The sequence below is a fragment of the Marmota flaviventris genome, chromosome 18 (assembly GCF_047511675.1).
Source record: "Marmota flaviventris isolate mMarFla1 chromosome 18, mMarFla1.hap1, whole genome shotgun sequence".
In the NCBI taxonomy this organism is placed as follows: Eukaryota; Metazoa; Chordata; class Mammalia; order Rodentia; family Sciuridae; genus Marmota; species Marmota flaviventris.
The window spans coordinates 16,304,398-16,322,452 of NC_092515.1; the positions used below are offsets into that span (position 1 = coordinate 16,304,398).

Consider the following 18,055-nt stretch of genomic DNA (forward strand, 5'->3'; position numbering starts at 1 on the left):
ATTGCATTTGAACCCAGGCTGTCTAGCACCTGACAGCCTGTTTCTGTTTCTACACATAAGGAAATAGGCCTAGGGAGGCAAAGTGTCTGACCTAGATTCCAGCAATCAGAGAAATTCTTGGCTTCAAATTTGTGTCTGTCACTCCCAGGCTCAGGTCTTTCTGGAAATACTCAAATCCAGAGCAGAACTATCACTCAGCTGTGTTCTCCACAGGTCTCTGCAGGCTTTCCCCTTGAGGCCCAGGAAATATTTGGGGAGGGAGACTTGGCTGATACTCACCAAGGGATCTGCTTATTTTCAGGTTCCCAGGTGTCCTGCAGATGTTTGGATCCTGCCATCTTGCTGGACAGTAGGGCTATCCAGCTCCTGACAGCCTTCGGGGCCACAGAAATTCGTCCACCCCTGCAGAAGACCCCGCCAGTGTCTGCAGCTAAGGGTGAGTGAATGTTGTGAGATGAAACTGTCAGGGGTTGGCAGGCCAAGTAAAAGATCCCATCTGGTCTAGGAACAGGAAATTTGGAACAAAAATCCTCATATGAAGGGGTCAACAAGGTCCAAGACATTGTTTATAGTGTGTGTGTGGGGGGGTACCAGGGATTGAACTCAGGGGCATTGAACCACTGAGCCACATCCCAAACCCTATTTTGTATTTTATTTAGAGACAGGATCTCACTGAGTTGCTTAGTGCCTCACCTTGCTGAGGTTGGCTTTGAACTTGCAATACTCCTGTCTCAGCCTCCCAAGCAACTGGGATTGGCTGACTTCTTTCTTTCTTTATTTTTTGTACTTGGGATTTAACCCATGCACACTTAACCACTGAGCCACATTCCCAGTCCATTTTCATATTTTATTTAGAGACAGGGTCTTCCTGAGTTGCTTAGCAAAAACTGGCTTTGAACTTGCCTTATCCTCCCAAGCCACTGGAATTACAGACATGTGCCATCACACACAGCAATCCCAGACTTCTTGCCAGAGCAAAGTCTGCCTGCCAGGTATAAGAAAACAGCATCATTCCTGAGCTAGAAGCAAGAACCAACGTAAGGATGTTATTCTTTTCCTTCTTCCATGGAACCTCTGTGGCTAAATGATGGGAGAAGAGTTGACCCCAAGATCCAGGGAGACTAAGAGTGAGGGAGAGTCAGGGAAGGCCATGGTCACATTGTAGATGTGATAGGCATGTTCTTTCAGAGGCACATCTGTCTAGCTTTTCATTCTATCATCGTAGGGGATGGTATGTGGCCACTTGTCATTTGTGCCACTTCACTTGGCCTCAAGGAGTATGGGGAATTAATTCTGTCTTGAACCAGTGGCAGAAAAATCCCTGAAACCTCAGAATGATGGTAGTAGCGGGATCTGTGGACCTACTGTCTGTAATTTTTTAAAAAAATTATTTTTATTTGGAAATTATTTTTATTTGGAAAACTTTAAAGAATATTACTTTTGTATCTTTTATGTATAGGGCTCATATGTATCTTTCATATAGATTCATCTAGATAAAGCTATGTGTATGCGTGTGTGTGTGTGTGTATGTGAGAGATATGTGTGTGATATGCTCTCTGTGATATGTGACTGTGTTTTTTTTAATACTGTTTTAGTTGTAGGTGAACACAATACATTTATTTTATTTTTATGCAGTGCTGAGGATCGAACTCAGTGCCTCACGTGTATGAGGCAAGCACTCTACCACTGAGCCACAACCCCAGCCCATGTGACTGTTTTTTGATATGTGTGTGTGTGTGTGTGTGTGTGTGAGTATAACTTAACTAAAATAGTTGAGGTAAAAAAGGATAAGAATTATTCTTATCCTTTTTTACCTCAACTATTTTAGTTAAGTTGTAGACATGATGCTCCTTTACCCATAAATACCTTAGTGTGTATTTCCTAAGAATGAGAATATTCACATAGCCAGCAGTTTTCAGAACCAAGCAGTTAACATTGATTTAAGGCTGTTGTGTAAGACAGTCTATATTCACATGTCAGCTAATAATGTCGTTTTATAGCTACTTTTCTTTTTTTGTTCCAGGATCCAATCAGGATCACATGCTGCCTTTAATTGACACTTTAGTGTCTCTTCTTTCTTCCATCCCTCCCCACCTTCCTTTTGTGTAGTGATCAATCCCAGAGCTCTTTTTTTTAAAAAAAAAAAAATTGGATTTAATATTGTGATTTTTAAATATCACTACAAATTCATAGTTTTTACAGGCTAAAATTCTGTGACATGTGCATTCATATGAAAGCACCAGACCATAAGATATTCATATGTTTAGCTTCAGTAGATATGACCAGTCTTAACACTCATTCTTGTATGGCTGGAGTCTCTTATGGCTAGCTCCTGTGTCCCTTGCCATGACCCACCCACTGAAGTAGTATCCTTGCTTTTTCATGCTCAAAATTGTGGAGGTATATCTTGTATCTTTGTTCCAGATGTGTAATCAGCCATTTTCCAAGGAGCTCCATTTCTATTTGTTGAAAATTAGTAGTAGAGTTCATAATTTGGATACTAGCTGGGAATATTAGGCTTTTCTAGATCACTTCAGTGAGAATGGCCACAAAAACCTAATTTGAAAACTTAGACCTTATTATATTGGTGGTTTTAGCACAGTTCTAAAATTAAACATTCAGGTTCATCAGAAAATATTTGTTTATACTCTCAAACTATAATTTGCCATTTTCTTTTAAAATTTGTCAAGTCATAGTATTTCTTAAACATCTGGATTAAAAACAACATAATTGTTTTATGTTTAAAATTGTTTTTTGTTTTTATTTTTGTTTTCCAGTTGAGGGTCTTACTATATTGCCCAGGCTGGACTTGTATTCCTGGACTCAAGTGATCCTCCTGTGTCAGCCCCCTGAATAGCTGGGACTATGCCACTGCACCTGGCTTTGAAAATTATTATTATTATTATTATTATTTTAAATATTTATTTTTAGTTTTAGGTGGACACAATATCTTTATTTTACATTTATTTGGTGCTGAGGATTGAAACCAGTGCCTTGTGCATGCTAGGTGAGTGCTCTACCACTGAGCCACAACCCTAGCCCCTATTATTTTTTAATATTTTTTTTAGTTGGACATAATATGTTTATTTTATTTATTTATTTTTATGTGGTGCTGAGGATCGAATCCAGGGCCTTACACATGCAAGGCGAGCACTCTACCACTGAGCCACAAACCCAGTCCCTGAAAATTATTTTTTTAAATTATATTTTTAAAATATTTGTTTTTTGGGGCTGGGGATACAGCTTAGTTGGTAGAATGCTTGCCTTGCATGCACAGAGCCCTGGGTTCAATCCCCAGCACTGAAAATAAAGAAAAAAATTTTTTGATTTTTAGTTGTTGGTGGACAAAATAACCTTTATTTTTTATTTTTATGTGGTGCTGAGGATTAAACCCAGTGCCTCACTCATACTAGGCAAGCGCTCTAACACTGAGCCACAACCCCAGCCCCTTAAAATTATTTTTACGACCACATTGAATAATCTACTAAATGGATAACAAGGTATAGCTTCCATTAATTATTTAGGGCCATATTTTGAGTATATTTTACTGTTTTACAGTGAGTTTGTTTTTCTTTGGGTTCTTTGTGGGAGGCCATCCTCGCACGTGATTTGAATTACCTCCCTGGCTGGGTGACAGGCGCTTAGACACAGCTGTGTTAAAGCCATCCCACACCTTTCCCAGGTCCGAGGACTTGTCCGTGCAGAGGTGTGCCTGGCCACTGACCTGAAGACCCAATGGCCGGCCCTGACCTTGGATGCTGCCCCCCTTAACCTTCATTGGATGGGATTTTCCCTTGAATTTTTTGTTCCCCAATAAAAGCTCACTCCCTGGCATGCACTCCCTCTCTTGCTAGTCTCTTCTTTAAACCTCGCCACCACTTTAGGTGGCTGGAGGCGGGAGCTAGGAGAAGCAGTCTTGGAGCTGTGTTAAAGGTAATGAGAGTCTGACTCTTTAATTTAAAACTCACTAGCAATTTCTTATGCATCGAACCTTCTTTTATGAAGCTTGCGCTGGTCGAATGGCAGAGTTCTTTGTAATATTTTTATAAGTTATCCCTTGTTCAGAATACATTTAGATCTAATTATTTAATTTTTAAGGGTATTTTTTTTAAACTTCTACTTATTTTTTAGTAGAAGCTTTTCCTCCTTAAAAGTTCTGTTTTTATGCGTTCACATTCTGACTTGAATGGCAGCCATTTTATTTTTTTACCACAGTGATTTAAAACACAGAAGATTTACATAGGGAATTTGCAAGTTCCAAGTCAGATCTGATCCTCACAGCTGTTTTCTATTCTTCCTCCATCCTCTTCCTCCCCGTCTCTACCTTCACAGGTTTCCACTCTTTTTCCAAGAACAGCAGAAAATGATTGAGTACCAGGTGAGTGTGATAATAAGTGGCCAAATTTCCCTTCTTGGGGAAAGTGTTCTAGAAAACAATGTACCCATTATAAGCATAGACACTTTGTCATGGGCTGATTCTCAGGAAAACAGATTTGGAGATGTATATTTTAACACAGAGGGTTTATTGAGGGGGATCTTGGAATTCCCCTGAGGCAGTGAAGAAAGCAGGATCAGGCAGAGGGAGTTCTAAACAGAGGCCTGAGCTGATCTTACAACATGGTGGTAGCTGGGCATGGTAGTACACCTGTCGTACCAGTAGAGGTGGGAGTTTGAGGCCAGCAAGACCCTGTCTAAAAATTAAAAAATAAAATAAAATAAAAAGAAAGGTCTGGGGATGTAGTTCAGTAGTAGAACACTTGCTTGACATGCTCAAGGTCCTGGGTTCAATCCCCAGTACTACCAAACAAACAAAAAGAAACTGTAGAGCTGGGATATATACCTGAACTGTGGTAGGAAGTTCCCACTGGCCAAAGATAAATCTCAGAAAAGTTTCGAGCCTGCAGCATCCAGTCTTTCAGGAGGATTTGGGTGAAATACCACAGCCCCCTTTCTACACGTAAACATGATGAAAAGACACTTAAACATACTGCTATACCCATAGTATTAGTACTTAAAACAACTTTTTTTTTTAACCAGGTATATAATACTTCATAGAGAATACATGGGGTATGACTGACTTAGCTAGTCTCTGGTTTAATGGACATTCAGGTAGTTTTCAAGTTTGATATTATGAGCACCAATGCAAGGAACATTTCTTGTTTGGAATACAGATGTACAAAGTAAAGAATCCAAGAAGAGGTCAGTAACTGTGATTTTCCTTGGAGTTCCACAAAAAGGCAAAGACAAATTAGTCCTTGGTTTGCATTGCTCCTGAAGAAGAAGCACATGTATATCTCTAGGGGAAAGCTAGCTTTTCAAGGTGCTTCTTTATGAATACATTTTCCTGAGAGGCTGAGGCAGAACAATGCTGCTGCTTACAGAGTGGCCAGGTGTATCTCCTTGGAAGGCTGTTAGAAATACAGAATGGCAGGCCTCACCCCAGACTTCCTGGAGAGGGTTTTCTATGGGTGGTCCTGGGATTCTGTTTTTAAATGGCTCTGGGTGATCCTTGCACCCAAGGTATGAGAAGCAGTAATATGGTAGAGTTCTTAACAATAATAAATGCAGAAATAAGATTAATGTAGAGGTTCATTAGTGTTTCCCATGCAAAAACTCTGGAGTCCTTTGCTCCCCAATGATGACAGTGTTGCTATTGTTGTCAGAGTCATAGGAAGTTCTAAATCCCTGTCATTTGTAATCCACATACATAATGTTAGATGTTCACCTAAAATGAGCAACAAGAGACCAACTCTCTTAAAACAAAGTTGACTCAGGAACAGCAAAGTACACATTGCCTCATATGTTTTTCATTTTTTGGTGGTGAAAGTGTTCAAAAACCCTCTTCTAGCTGTTTTGACTATACAGTACATTTTTGTTAACTATAGTTACCCTGCTATGCAGTAGTACCCCAGAACATAATCTTCCTACCTACTTTTTTTTTTTTTTGTGATACTTGGGATTGAACCTAGGGGTGCTTAGCCACTGAACCACATTCCCAGTTCATTTTAGTTTTTTTTAAATACGCTTTTTTTAATACCTTTATTTCATTTGTTTTATTTTTATGTGGTGCTGGGGCTCGAACTCAGTGCCTCATGCATGCTAGGCAAGTGCTCTACCACTGAGCTACAACCCCACCCCACCCCCATTTTATTTTTTGAGACATGGTCTGGCTAAATTGCTGATGCTGGCTTCGAATTTGCAATTATCCTGCCTCAGCCTCCTGAGTCACTGGGATTATAGGGTTGTACATCTTCTATTTCTATTTCCCCTCTTCCTCCTCTTCTTCTAATTCTTCTTCCTCTCTCTCTTTTTTCTTTTCTTTTTATTTTTGTGTGTGTGTGTTTGTATGGACTCATTAAACATCTTTTAGAACTCCACTTTATTTCAGCTGTACCTGTTTGCATTATGATTCTAGTGGTTACTCTAGGAATACAATATGCACCTTAACTTTCCAGTCTGCTTAGAGTTATATCACACCATGTCACTCACCCATGTCCTCCCAGATGTGCTTTGTGCACACATTTATCCATCATCTCATCACTCAAAGTCCTACTTTGCCCATATCTCTGAGTAACTTGCCACCTTTAAAATCACTGTTTTGCCTCCGTGCCTTTGTTCACACAGCTCCCTGCAAGGGGTGCTCTTCATCTTCCTGTAGAGAAGACTCAAGTCCACACAGCCCTGAGCTCTGAAGCTTAACCAGACCCGGAAAAGTTCCTTCTCTGCATGCTATCGCATAGGTGTCCTGCCATTACAGCTGTCATGACACTTCCATGCTGATGATTCTACAAATTGTTCTCCCTATGCCAGACAGTAGCCCCATGAGGTCAGGAATCATCCATCACTGTGTTCCCACCAGCCAGCACTAGGCCACACATGGTGGGTTGTTGACTCAAAGTATGAATGACAATGGGCGGGTGGCTTCCAACATGATTTTTATCTTTGCCACCAAATATAGCACAAAGGTAGGAATGTAAAGGACATCCTAGGTAGATGGCCTTGATAAGCTGTGACCTATGAGAAGTATAAGTCAACACCATCCACCTCCACCAACAGTTTTCCACATAATTTACTGTCATTTCAGCTTCAGCAGAGACCTGTGTCATTCAAAGATGTGGTTGTGGGCTTTACCCAAGAGGAGTGGCGCCGGCTGAATCCTGCTCAGAGGGCCCTATATCGGGACGTAATGCTGGAGACCTATAGTAACCTGGTCTCAGTGGGTAAGAACAGCTTCATTATACAATTCAGAGTATACATGACTTGCTCAGTTACCAAGGCTAACCTCCTGCCTCAGCCTCCTGAGTTGCTGGGATTATAGGCATGTGCCACCAGACCTGGCAGGATACCATTTTGTAACTACAGTAGAAGTGCTTCTTGACCTTCTAGTAGTCAATACCAGAGGACAGTTCTGAAAATAACTTCAGTCGAACTATTCCTACAGAAAATACCCAAATACTAGCATTTTAAAAGCATATAGATTTAGTCAGCTTCTTAAACATTATATTTTAACTTTTCCACAGTATTTCTTTATCTACATAGTGAAGTGGCATTGAAAGCCAGAATGTTGGATTTTTAAAAAATGTTAGTTGTACCCATCACACTGTAGCCTAAAGTCAGAGAACAAGAAAAGATTGGAAATAAACCTTTTAAAAAAACTTTATGAGGTGTAGGTACTTTTAAGTACCATTATTTTGCACAAATGGAAACCGAGGCACAGAGAAGTGCACTGATTTGCCCAGAGTCACCCCCCAGGAACACAGTGGAGCCAGAATTTGATCCCAGCAGCTTGGCTACAGAAGGCATTTCTAACCCTTGTGCTGTGTTGCCTCAGTGGGTTTGGCCTGAGTTTCAATCATCCTAGATTACTAATTCCATTGGTTCTGGATGAGTATACAGTTACCTCCCAAGAGCATTTGTTGTGCAGCATTCAAAGCTGCTTGAGAGACTCTGAAGACCAAGGAGCTCAGCCCAAACCCTGGGTTATCTTCCTGGAACAGGTTATGAAGGCACCAAACCAGATGTGATCCTCAGGCTGGAGCAGGAAGAAGCACCATGGATTTGTGAGGCAGTGTGCCCGGGCTGCCATTGTCAGGGTAAGTGTGATAACTCTAGCAGAAGGGGTACCATGGGAAGCCGGCACCTTTAAAGTTTTGTTTAGCGTATTGCCTGACATTTTTCTGAACACCTCAACCTTCTTGATGACACTTTGACCTCCATGTGTCCCCACACTGTATCTGGGTGTGTTCCTCCTGCCTCCACTTTAAATCTCAGCTCTGCCCTTATGTGCTTGGTCCGTCTCCCTTCATCCAGAATCCTTGGTCTATCTGTTGAGGTCATCTACCCCTCATGTGTCATAAACATTCTGGTGTTCTCACAAATAATTCTATGATTCTTGCATTCCTGCTCTCTGTTCTAACACTTTCTCAATGAAATGCCTTGGAGATCTGCCTGCTGTATCCACAGTCTATTACCCCTCATTTCCTTACTTCTTGAACTCAAATTGAAGTACTCCTATAGATGGAAGAGTATGGGATTGCAGAGGAGGAAGCAGGGAACTCCACATGGGATGAGCTGGGCCCTGTCCTTTTTTTTTTTTTTTTTTTTTTTTGGTACTGGTTATTGAACCCAGGGGCACTTAACCACTCAACCACATCTCTAACCCCTTTTTTGTTTGTTTTATTTTTGAGACAGGGTCTTGCTAAGTACTTAGGGCCTTGCTAAAGCTAAGGCAGGTCTTGAACTTTTGATCCTCCTGCTTTAGCCTCCTGAGTCACTGGGATTATAGGAATACACTAACACACCCAGCAAACTGGGCCCATTTTAACTACTTACAATTAACCCTCAGAATTTTCTAAATGTAAAATATTCCAACAATACCCATGGTACATTGAGGGTTGGTGACCCACTTTTTTCTTTTTCTTTCTTTCTTTTTTTTTTTTAGTTGTAGATGGAAACAGTAACTTTGTTTATTTAGTTTTTTTATGTGGATTGAACCCAGTGCCTCACATGTGCTAGGCAAGCACTTTACTACTAAGCCATAATCCCAGCCCTGGTGACCCACTTTTTTTTAATTGTTTGTAGTTGTAAATAAACACAATGCCTTTATTTTATATGTTTATTTTTTGCATGGTGCTGAGGATCGAACCCAGTGCCTTACGCATGCTAGGCAAGCACTCTGCTGCTGAGCTACAGACCCAGCCCCTTGGTGACCCACTTTTAGGGATGCCTCTGAAGTACTGCTTCTCCACAAGAGTAGGGGAGGTTAGCCAAGCACAGGGGTACACAGCCTGTATTCCCAGCAACTTGGGAGGCTGAGGCAAGAGGATAGCAAGAACGAGGCCAGCCTTAGCAACTTAGTGAGGCCCTAAGAAATAAATAAATAAAAAGGACTCGGGATGTAATGCAGCAGCAAAGCTGCTGGGTTCCATCCCCAGTACCAAAAAAAAGAAAAGAAGAAAAAAAAATAAAAAAACAAACAAGTATGGGTTTTGCAAGAGACAGTTCCTGAATAGGCCCTGAATGGGACCTCTGTTCTGTTCCTAGATCTCTTTATACCACTTATATTTTGCTGTCGTTAACTACACAATTGAATTAAATATTATATAAACTAAAAAACTAATAATTTTAGTATTTCTCTTCAAAACATTTTCTAACTACTCCCATCAGGTTGCAGGGTTGCAGTAGCAGCACAGCATTAGAATTATTGGGTGGCAGCCGGTGTTCTCCATGTGCTGTGGTCTGCTCTGAGCACTTCACATGGATCGACTGATTGAACCCTTACAACACCTGTGAACCCAGGTTACTTTATTACCCCATTTACAAATCAGGAATGATAAGAGAACATACAAGTAAGGGACAGAACAAGAATTGGAATCCAGGTCATCAGGTTCTAGAACCACTGCTCTTGACCTCTACACTTGGTGTCCTCTGGGGTGTATTTCTGCTTCATTGAACTGCCCATCCATCTTCCTGAAACCAAGATGACCTGGCTACCAACTATTCTTCTCCCTCTTTTGAGAATTTTATAACTGCAAATCCCACAAAAAATATACCTTATCAGCTTTGCTTTCTAAGTGCTCTGTATTCTCTACATCCAGCCTTCTCCTTCCAAGGGGCTGCCTTTCCTGGTTTTCATAAGTTGATTCTCTTCCTAGTCATGTCACTTTAAAGAACTCATACATTCTGAGACCACACGACGTAACTGGTTCCTTTGCCTTTTGTACCCTCATCCAGCTCCCATTTTACCAGTCTGTAGATCATTTCCACAGGAGTGCCCACTTACCCTGTTCTTTGTATATAAAAAACTAAGGTCATCATTATTTGTCCTAGCTGTTCCTCATGCCTTGCTTGCTTTCCTTCCTCCTCCCCCTCCCCCTCCCCCTCCTCCTCCTCCTCCTCCTTTTGTGTATGTGTGTGTGTTTTAATATATATACTAGAGATTGAATCCAGGGGTGCTTTACCAAAAATTTTTATAAAGATAGAATCTTGCCAGATAGCCTAGACTGACCTCAAACTTGAAATCCTGCCTCGGTCTTCCAAGGAGCTGGGATTATAGGCATGCACCGCAGCACTCAGCTTCACCTTGTATTTCATCCCAGACCATGCCTGTATGTGCCCATTTAGAGTCTCCCTCTTCTACCATTCTGATTGTTCTTCCCACATATGCTGTTTTTTTTTCTTTCTATAGAAATGGCTTTCTCCCCATTTTTCACTGACATCTCCTAAAATCATGTCCAGTTTATCTCATGCCTGCGTGCCTTTAAGTCAGGGGTTCTTAATTGCTTTTGTGCCATGGACTTCTTAAGCAGTGTTGAATATCCATTTTTTTACACATAAAAATAAAAATTAATAAGATTAGGAAAGAAACAGATTACTAAAATACAGTATCCTTAGTGCACTTTGCTATTTATAGTTAGCTAGCCTGTCAGGATAAACTCTGATAACTTCTGTATCCATGCTTGTCAGACTCTGACATGTTAGTCGTTTAGGCATTTTGCTAAAATAAATTCTAGGGCTCAGTGGTAGAGTGCTCACCTTGCATATGTGAAGCCCTGGGTTTGATCCTCAGTATCACATAAAAATAAATAAAGGTATCATGTCCATCTACAACTAAAAAAAATTTAAAAAATAATAATAAATTCTGATTCAGCAGATTTGGAGTAAGGTCTGAGATAGGCATATCTAGCAAGCTCCCAAATAAGGCCAAAGGTGCCCCCTTAAAGACCCTTGTGTTGAATAGCAAGGTTCTGTACAACATTTAACTGTATTTCTATAGCAGGGTTCAGAAAACCATGGCCTACAGATCAGCCATCTATTTTTGTGAATAAAGTTTTATTGAAACACAGCCAGAGTCATATGTTTACATATGGTTCATATTTTTCTGCTACAATGGGAGAATTGACTAATTGTGATAAAGACCCTATGGTCCACAAAGCCTAAAATGTTCACTGTCTGGCTCTTAAAGAACATGATTGCCACCAATATATTTATAACCCAGCTACCCAGGAGGCTGAGGCAGGAGGATTACAAGGTCAAGGCCAGCCTGGGCAACTTATGGAGACATTGTCTCAACAAAGTAAAAGACAAAAAGGGATGAGGATATAGCTCAGTGGTAGAGTGTAACAGGTTTAATCCCCAGTTCAGCAGAAAACAAACAAGCAAAACAAAACAAAAGCCCTCATTGCCAACCCCTGCTGTGCATCATCCCATCTTCTTTGGAATTATTTCTCTGCATGTACTCCCCTCTATTTGTGCTAGTGTTCCCAATATTCACCACTCCTAGAACTCTTCTCCCTTGTATTGTGCTCTTCAGATATCATTCATTCTGTCTCTTCAAGTTCTGTGAATCCTTTAAATTTTGAGGGCATTTCTAAAGTTTTATTCCAGATCATAAGTACAGACATTTATAAGGGATGATTCACTTGTACTTTCTACAGAAGACTTCTTGTCAGTTAATATCCAGAGGAATAGACAGCAAGATGTGCTTCTGGGGCAAGGTGCATTCATCAGCAAGAAAACACTGCCCACGGGAAAACCCCATGAATGTAATAAGTTTGAGAAAATACCACTTTTGAGCACTGATCTTTTTTCTTCAATTCAAAACCCTAATAACTGGGATTCTTGTAGAAAGAGCTTGAACCATAATTTAGACTTGATTTGTTGTAAGAAAAACTCTACAAAAAAGCAAGATGGATGTTATGGATATGAGAAATTGGTACAGCGTACAGACCATGATAGAAGATCTAATGGAGAAAAGCCCTGGGGTTGCCGTCTGTGTGAGAAAGCTCTCAGCTGTAATCCAGCAGTTATGTATAAACCAGCAACAACCAATTCTCTTGTGTACAGACCAAAGAGGGTTCCACCTACAGAGAAACCCCATGTCTGCAGTGAGTGTGGGAAAGCCTTCTGCTACAAGTCTGAATTCATTAGGCATCAGAGAAGTCACACGGGGGAGAAGCCTTATGGATGCACTGACTGTGGGAAAGCCTTTTCACATAAGTCAACACTTATTAAGCATCAGAGAATTCATACTGGGGTAAGACCCTTTGAATGCTTTTTTTGTGGTAAAGCCTTTACCCAGAAGTCACATCGCACAGAACATCAGAGAACACATACAGGAGAGAGACCCTTTGTGTGCAGTGAATGTGGCAAGTCATTTGGTGAGAAATCATATCTCAATGTACATCGAAAAATGCACACAGGGGAAAGACCCTATCGTTGCAGAGAATGTGGAAAATGTTTCAGCCAGAAGTCATGCCTCAATAAACACTGGAGGACTCACACAGGAGAAAAACCCTATGGTTGTAATGAATGTGGCAAAGCTTTCTATCAGAAGCCAAACCTCAGTAGACATCAGAAAATTCATGCTAGGAAGAATGCCTATAGGAATGAAAATTTAATAATTGTGGAAAAGCCTTGAGCAAGACACAGAGTTTCATTGGGTTTGGAGGAATTCAACTGTAGGAGAAATTTACCAATTTAATGAATTTGGACAAAAAGAGTTTTATTACAAGGGAAACCATGCTCCAATTTGATATGAACATATAGAAAAGGTTAGAGAAAATACTTTATGATATATACACATGGTTACTCTGGCAGAGAAAAGTTTAAAGATTTATTAGATAGAATGCAAGCAGAACACAAAATGTATGCAAAGAGACTTAGAAGTATATATGGTACATTCCTCAGCGAGCTGCATAATAAAAACTATTTGTATTTTAGCATTGTAAATGTGAATTTAATATAAATCATGACTGTCAAACCCTATGTCACAGTCTATTAGAGTGCATTTTACCAAAATTTTCCATTTTAAATATCACCAGTATCTTTTATTGTGTTAACAATTTAAAAAATAATAACACTACAGCCCAACTATTTTGAGAACTCTTAATATATTACACCAGCTGCATTTTCTCTGCCTTGTTTGTAATAAACATAAATGGCAAAGCAGTTGTTATTGACCCCTTTTCTGAATAATAAAGCAATGTTTTTAATGTATTTTGATGCCAATTACAAACTATACTGAAAGTGTGGTTGTTTATGTTGAAAATGAAAGCTAAGGAATAGTTTACCATCCTGACATTGTATAAACAAAACACTTGTAAAGTTCATTACTGGGTACAATATTTGACCAAAACAAGTGTTGCCCTGTTATAATTGACACTTTATTTTCTTGGTACTAACTAAAAATATCTTTCAGCAACTTAGAAGGGTTACTTTTTTTTTTTTTTTTTTTTGAGACAGGGTCTTGCTAAATTGCTGAGTTTGACCTCCTGCTTAAGCCTCCAGAGTTGCTTGGATTGCAGGCATGTGCCACCACACCTAGCATAAGAGACACCTTTTGTACAGGTCTTAGAATTCAGAAATATTTTACACAGAAATCAATTAAGTGGAATTTCTTTTTTTTATTGCAAGTTGATGCAGCATCCACTTTTTCCCCCCATACCTTTCCTTGTGATTGTCCTGGACACTGTACTCCAAGTTTTCCATCATTCCAGTGTTTTAAAAACATCTGCTTCTTTGAGCTGCCATGTTGTCCTTATAAGAAAAGAAATGGACTTGAAATCCATACTTTTCAAGATTTGCCTCCCTGTATGATTACCTGATCTGAATGAAAAGAGATATAATCACAGATATAGACATGATTAAAAGAGTAATAAAAAGATTCTTGTATAACTCTAAATAAAAATGTTTTTAAAATAAAGGAAATGGATCCTCTCTAGCAAACTATATGTTATATAAATTGCAATATGAAATAGAAACTTGTAGCTGGGCATGGGTACACACCTGTAATCCCAGCAATTGGGAGGCTGAGGCAAGAGGATCGAGAGTTCAAAGCCAGCCTCAGCAACTTAATGAGGCCCTGTCTCTAAATAAATAAAATGGGCTAGGGATTTGGGTCAGTGATTAAGCACCCCTGGTTCAATCCCTGGTGCGAAAGGAAGGAAGGAAGGGAGGGAGGGAGGGAGGAAGGAAGGGAGGGAGGAAGGGAGGGAGGGAGGGAGGGAGGAAGGAAGGAGAAATAGAAAACTTGATATAACAAGTACCATTGAAGAATTTGGTAATGTGGATTTATAATCGAAGAATGCTTCAGGCCCGAATAACTTCATGATTAATTCTGTCCACTCTTCTAAAGAAAGCATTACCAGTGTTTTTACAATATTTCAATCCATAGATTGTATAATCCAGTTTATTTTATGAAGTCGATATAATTGGAAAAGAGAAAACTCCTTATTGGTTTTACTCATGAATATAGAAATAATAAAATTACAGCAAATAGAATTCAGCTATAATATACCTAAAGAATGATATAATATGATGACCTTGTAAGAGTTATCCCAAGAATGTAGAGCCAGATCAGTAATGGGAAATATATCAATAAGGTTAATAAAGAGAAGACTCTTAATCAATAGATGATAAAAGGCATTTAAGGGGCTGGGTTGTAGCTCAGTGGTAGAGCACTTGCCTTGCATGTGAGGTTTGATCCTCAGTACCATATAAACATAAATAAATAAAGGTATTATGTCCATCTACAACTAAAAAAAATTCTAAAAAAGGCATTTAATCTTATATCCTATAAATTAAATTGTAATCAAGAGTAACCACTTAAAAGGATTTCTTTAACAAAGTCTCATAGTATATGGTAAGCTGAAGTCATATTTTTAAAATCAGTAGTTTAATGTTGTCTTGGAGATTCCAGTGATGGCAATAGAAAAATATTTAATATAAACAATGGAAAAGGTAAAGCTATCCCTGATTGCTGATGATATGGTTGGATACCAATAACTAAAGAGATTTTATTTGTTTTAATTTAAGGTAATTTTCTAAGAATGTAGGATGACAGAAATCAAGAGCTGTTCTGTCTACTAACAATATAACACCTATTAACTATATGTTTTTTTAGAATTGCCTTAAATGATTTTTTACTTATGTGTGAAAATGATCTTAAATTTAATATGAAAAATAAAAGCCTGAGAATCTAGAGAACAACCATATGAAAAAAGAATATGGCACACCAGTTACCAGAAGCCAACATGAAATCATGCTAATGAAATTACTAATGAATATGGCACACCAGTCCACCAGTTACCAGAAGCCAACATGAAATCATGCTAATGAATTATTGGCAAGGGAACAGATAAATAAAATATATCCATAGAACAGAATAGAAAATTTAGTAGACCTTGGTGTATATGAGTTTTCATGTATAGAAAACATATATTCTCAAACCACAGGGGGGTGGAAAACTAGTTTTTTAAAAAGAATTATGGCACGATTGTCTTTTAATTTGGAAAAATAAAAAGTTGGATCAATAGCACAAATAATATCCAAAAGCAAATTCCAGGTGGGTTTAGATTTAATATTTTTAAAAAATTCTTAAAATAAGTCAGAGACCACACAATCTAGCAGTTCAGAAAGATTAACTTTACTAACATAGGACACTTAAAGGCCATTAAAAAGGGGCTGGGGTGGTGGCTCAGTGGTAGAGTGCTTATGTGAGGTGCTGGGTTCAATTCTCCAGCACTGCATTTAATTAAATAAATAGTAAAGATGCGGCCAACAAAATCAATAGGTAATTAATTGGGGGAAATATTTTCAGAGGTAATTAGGGAGAAAGGATTTTTCAAATTGACATGGCCAAGAATATTAAATACACTTGTGAGAATAGTAGCTAATGAACTATCAAAAAATGCTTGCTTTGGGACTTGGGTTGTGGCTCAGCAGTAGAGTCCTTGCCTAGCACATGCAAGGCACTGGGTTCAATCCTCAGCACTACATAAAAATAAATAAATAAGATAAAGGTAGTGTGTCCAACTACAACTAAAAAAATATTTTAAAAAATGTTTAGCTTCAATCATTTTTAGGAAATATAGGTTAAAGTTGGAATGAGATAATACTATTCAAGATTGCTTTTGGCTTTCAGAACAAAGATTGTTCTTAATATAGTTTTTTTTTTTTTTTTGAAACTTAAATTTCAAAAAGCAATTCAAATTGCTTTTTTGAAAAACAATATTGTAATATCTTCTAAAACTTAAAATACTTTTGTCAATTTGGAGAATCTTCTTAGAAGTAAAAGTCCCATCCAGGTGCAGTGGTATCTGTAATCCCAGTGACTTGGGAGGCCGAGGCAGGAGGCTCTCAAGTTCAAGGTGACCTTGTCTCAAAATAAAAACATTAAAAGGGCCAGGAGTGGCTAGTGGTTAAGCACTCCTCGGTTCATTCCCCAGTACAAACAAACAAACAAATACACACACACACACACACACATATGCTCCAATACACAAAGAATAGTGAACATTTATTTTAAAATTGTTCCTCATGACAAAAAAAAAAAAAAATCACTAGAGTCAGTATAAATGCCCTATTGGTGGAGAAATTGGGTGAAGGAATATCCATCCCATAGAATGTTTATGCAAGCAATAAAGTGGACAAATTAAAACTATGCTAGTGGACTTGAATGGAATTACACAATGTTCAGTTAAAAAAAAAGCTGGATAGATACAGAGTATATAAAATATGACCCTTTTTGTAAATGAGTAACAAAATGTCTCTAGTTGTTTTTAAAGGATAAACATGTATCCATGTATGTTTATGTACGATTTTATATGCATGGAAAAATTATGGAAGACTGCATTGGTTGTGGGGTGGGTAATGCACGCAGCTTATGGCGAATCAGGAGGAGAAGGAGGAGGGGGAAAAGGGACACAAAAGGAAAACCATGTAAATGACCGAACCAAGTATATCTCAAATGTGTGAATAAGTAAAGAAATTTGGGTATAGGAATAGGGAAAGGGAGCTAGAACTCTCATATGTAGAGATGTTTATGGTATATTGTTAAGTGAACTGGACAAACTGCATAATGTATGAGATTCTATTTTTATAGTAAAAATCTGAGTGGGGATGTAGCTCAGTGGTAGAGTGTTTGCCTAGCATGTACAAGACCCTGGGTTTGATCCCCAGCACTGTCAAAAATAAATAAAAAATAACCTCCCCTATGTGTATATATGCATGTATATGTTTACATGAACAAGGAATTGTGAAAGGATAGACAACCAAGTTGTTAGCATTGGTTACCTTGGTGGAGAAGGGGAATATAAGTACTTATTTCATTGTATATCTTTGTTTTGTATTACTTGTTAACATATATTGCATTTGTAATTTGTAAAACAAAATAAAGAGGAAAGACATTTCTAAATACATGAAGCATTGAAAATGTTTCTATTTTCTGACAAGATGGCACATTGGCCTGATCTATTCCCTTTCCTCATACTCAATCCTGGGGACATCATGAGGATAAAAGGAAAGGTGCAGATCTGAAGAGCAAAAGAAAGGCTTTGAGAAACCCCCAAGTAATATCTTTTTTTTTTTTAATTTATTTTTAGGAATGGGGTTGTAGTACAGTGGTAGAGCACTTGCCTAGCATGTGTGAGACACTGGGTTCGATTCTCAGCACTGCAAATAAATAAATGTCCATTGACGACTAAAAAAATTAAAATATTATTTTAAAATAATTTGACTTTTATAAAAACATTACAACATAATTCTTATAATCTGG

At 38.6% G+C, this 18,055-nt stretch overlaps 1 protein-coding gene across 4 annotated transcripts in view; it reads left to right on the forward strand.

The window, feature by feature from the left end:
- LOC114097375 (zinc finger protein 570) overlaps positions 1-14,438 on the forward strand; it is a 63,787-nt gene extending 49,349 nt beyond the window's left edge. For 2 of the 4 annotated variants that reach the window (XM_071605018.1, XM_071605017.1), the window contains exons 3-7: positions 302-436; positions 4,333-4,378; positions 7,085-7,220; positions 7,998-8,093; positions 11,937-14,438. In XM_071605018.1, coding sequence (XP_071461119.1) covers positions 4,364-4,378; positions 7,085-7,220; positions 7,998-8,093; positions 11,937-12,919 — 1,230 coding nt within the window. In that variant the 5' untranslated portion in view covers positions 302-436; positions 4,333-4,363 and the 3' untranslated portion in view covers positions 12,920-14,438. Of the gene's footprint in view, positions 1-301; positions 437-2,944; positions 3,008-4,332; positions 4,379-7,084; positions 7,221-7,997; positions 8,094-11,936 lie in introns of those variants that run through there. The other 2 variants (XM_071605019.1, XM_071605020.1) reach the window with 2 other exon arrangements.
- The last annotated feature ends 3,617 nt before the right edge of the window (positions 14,439-18,055 follow it).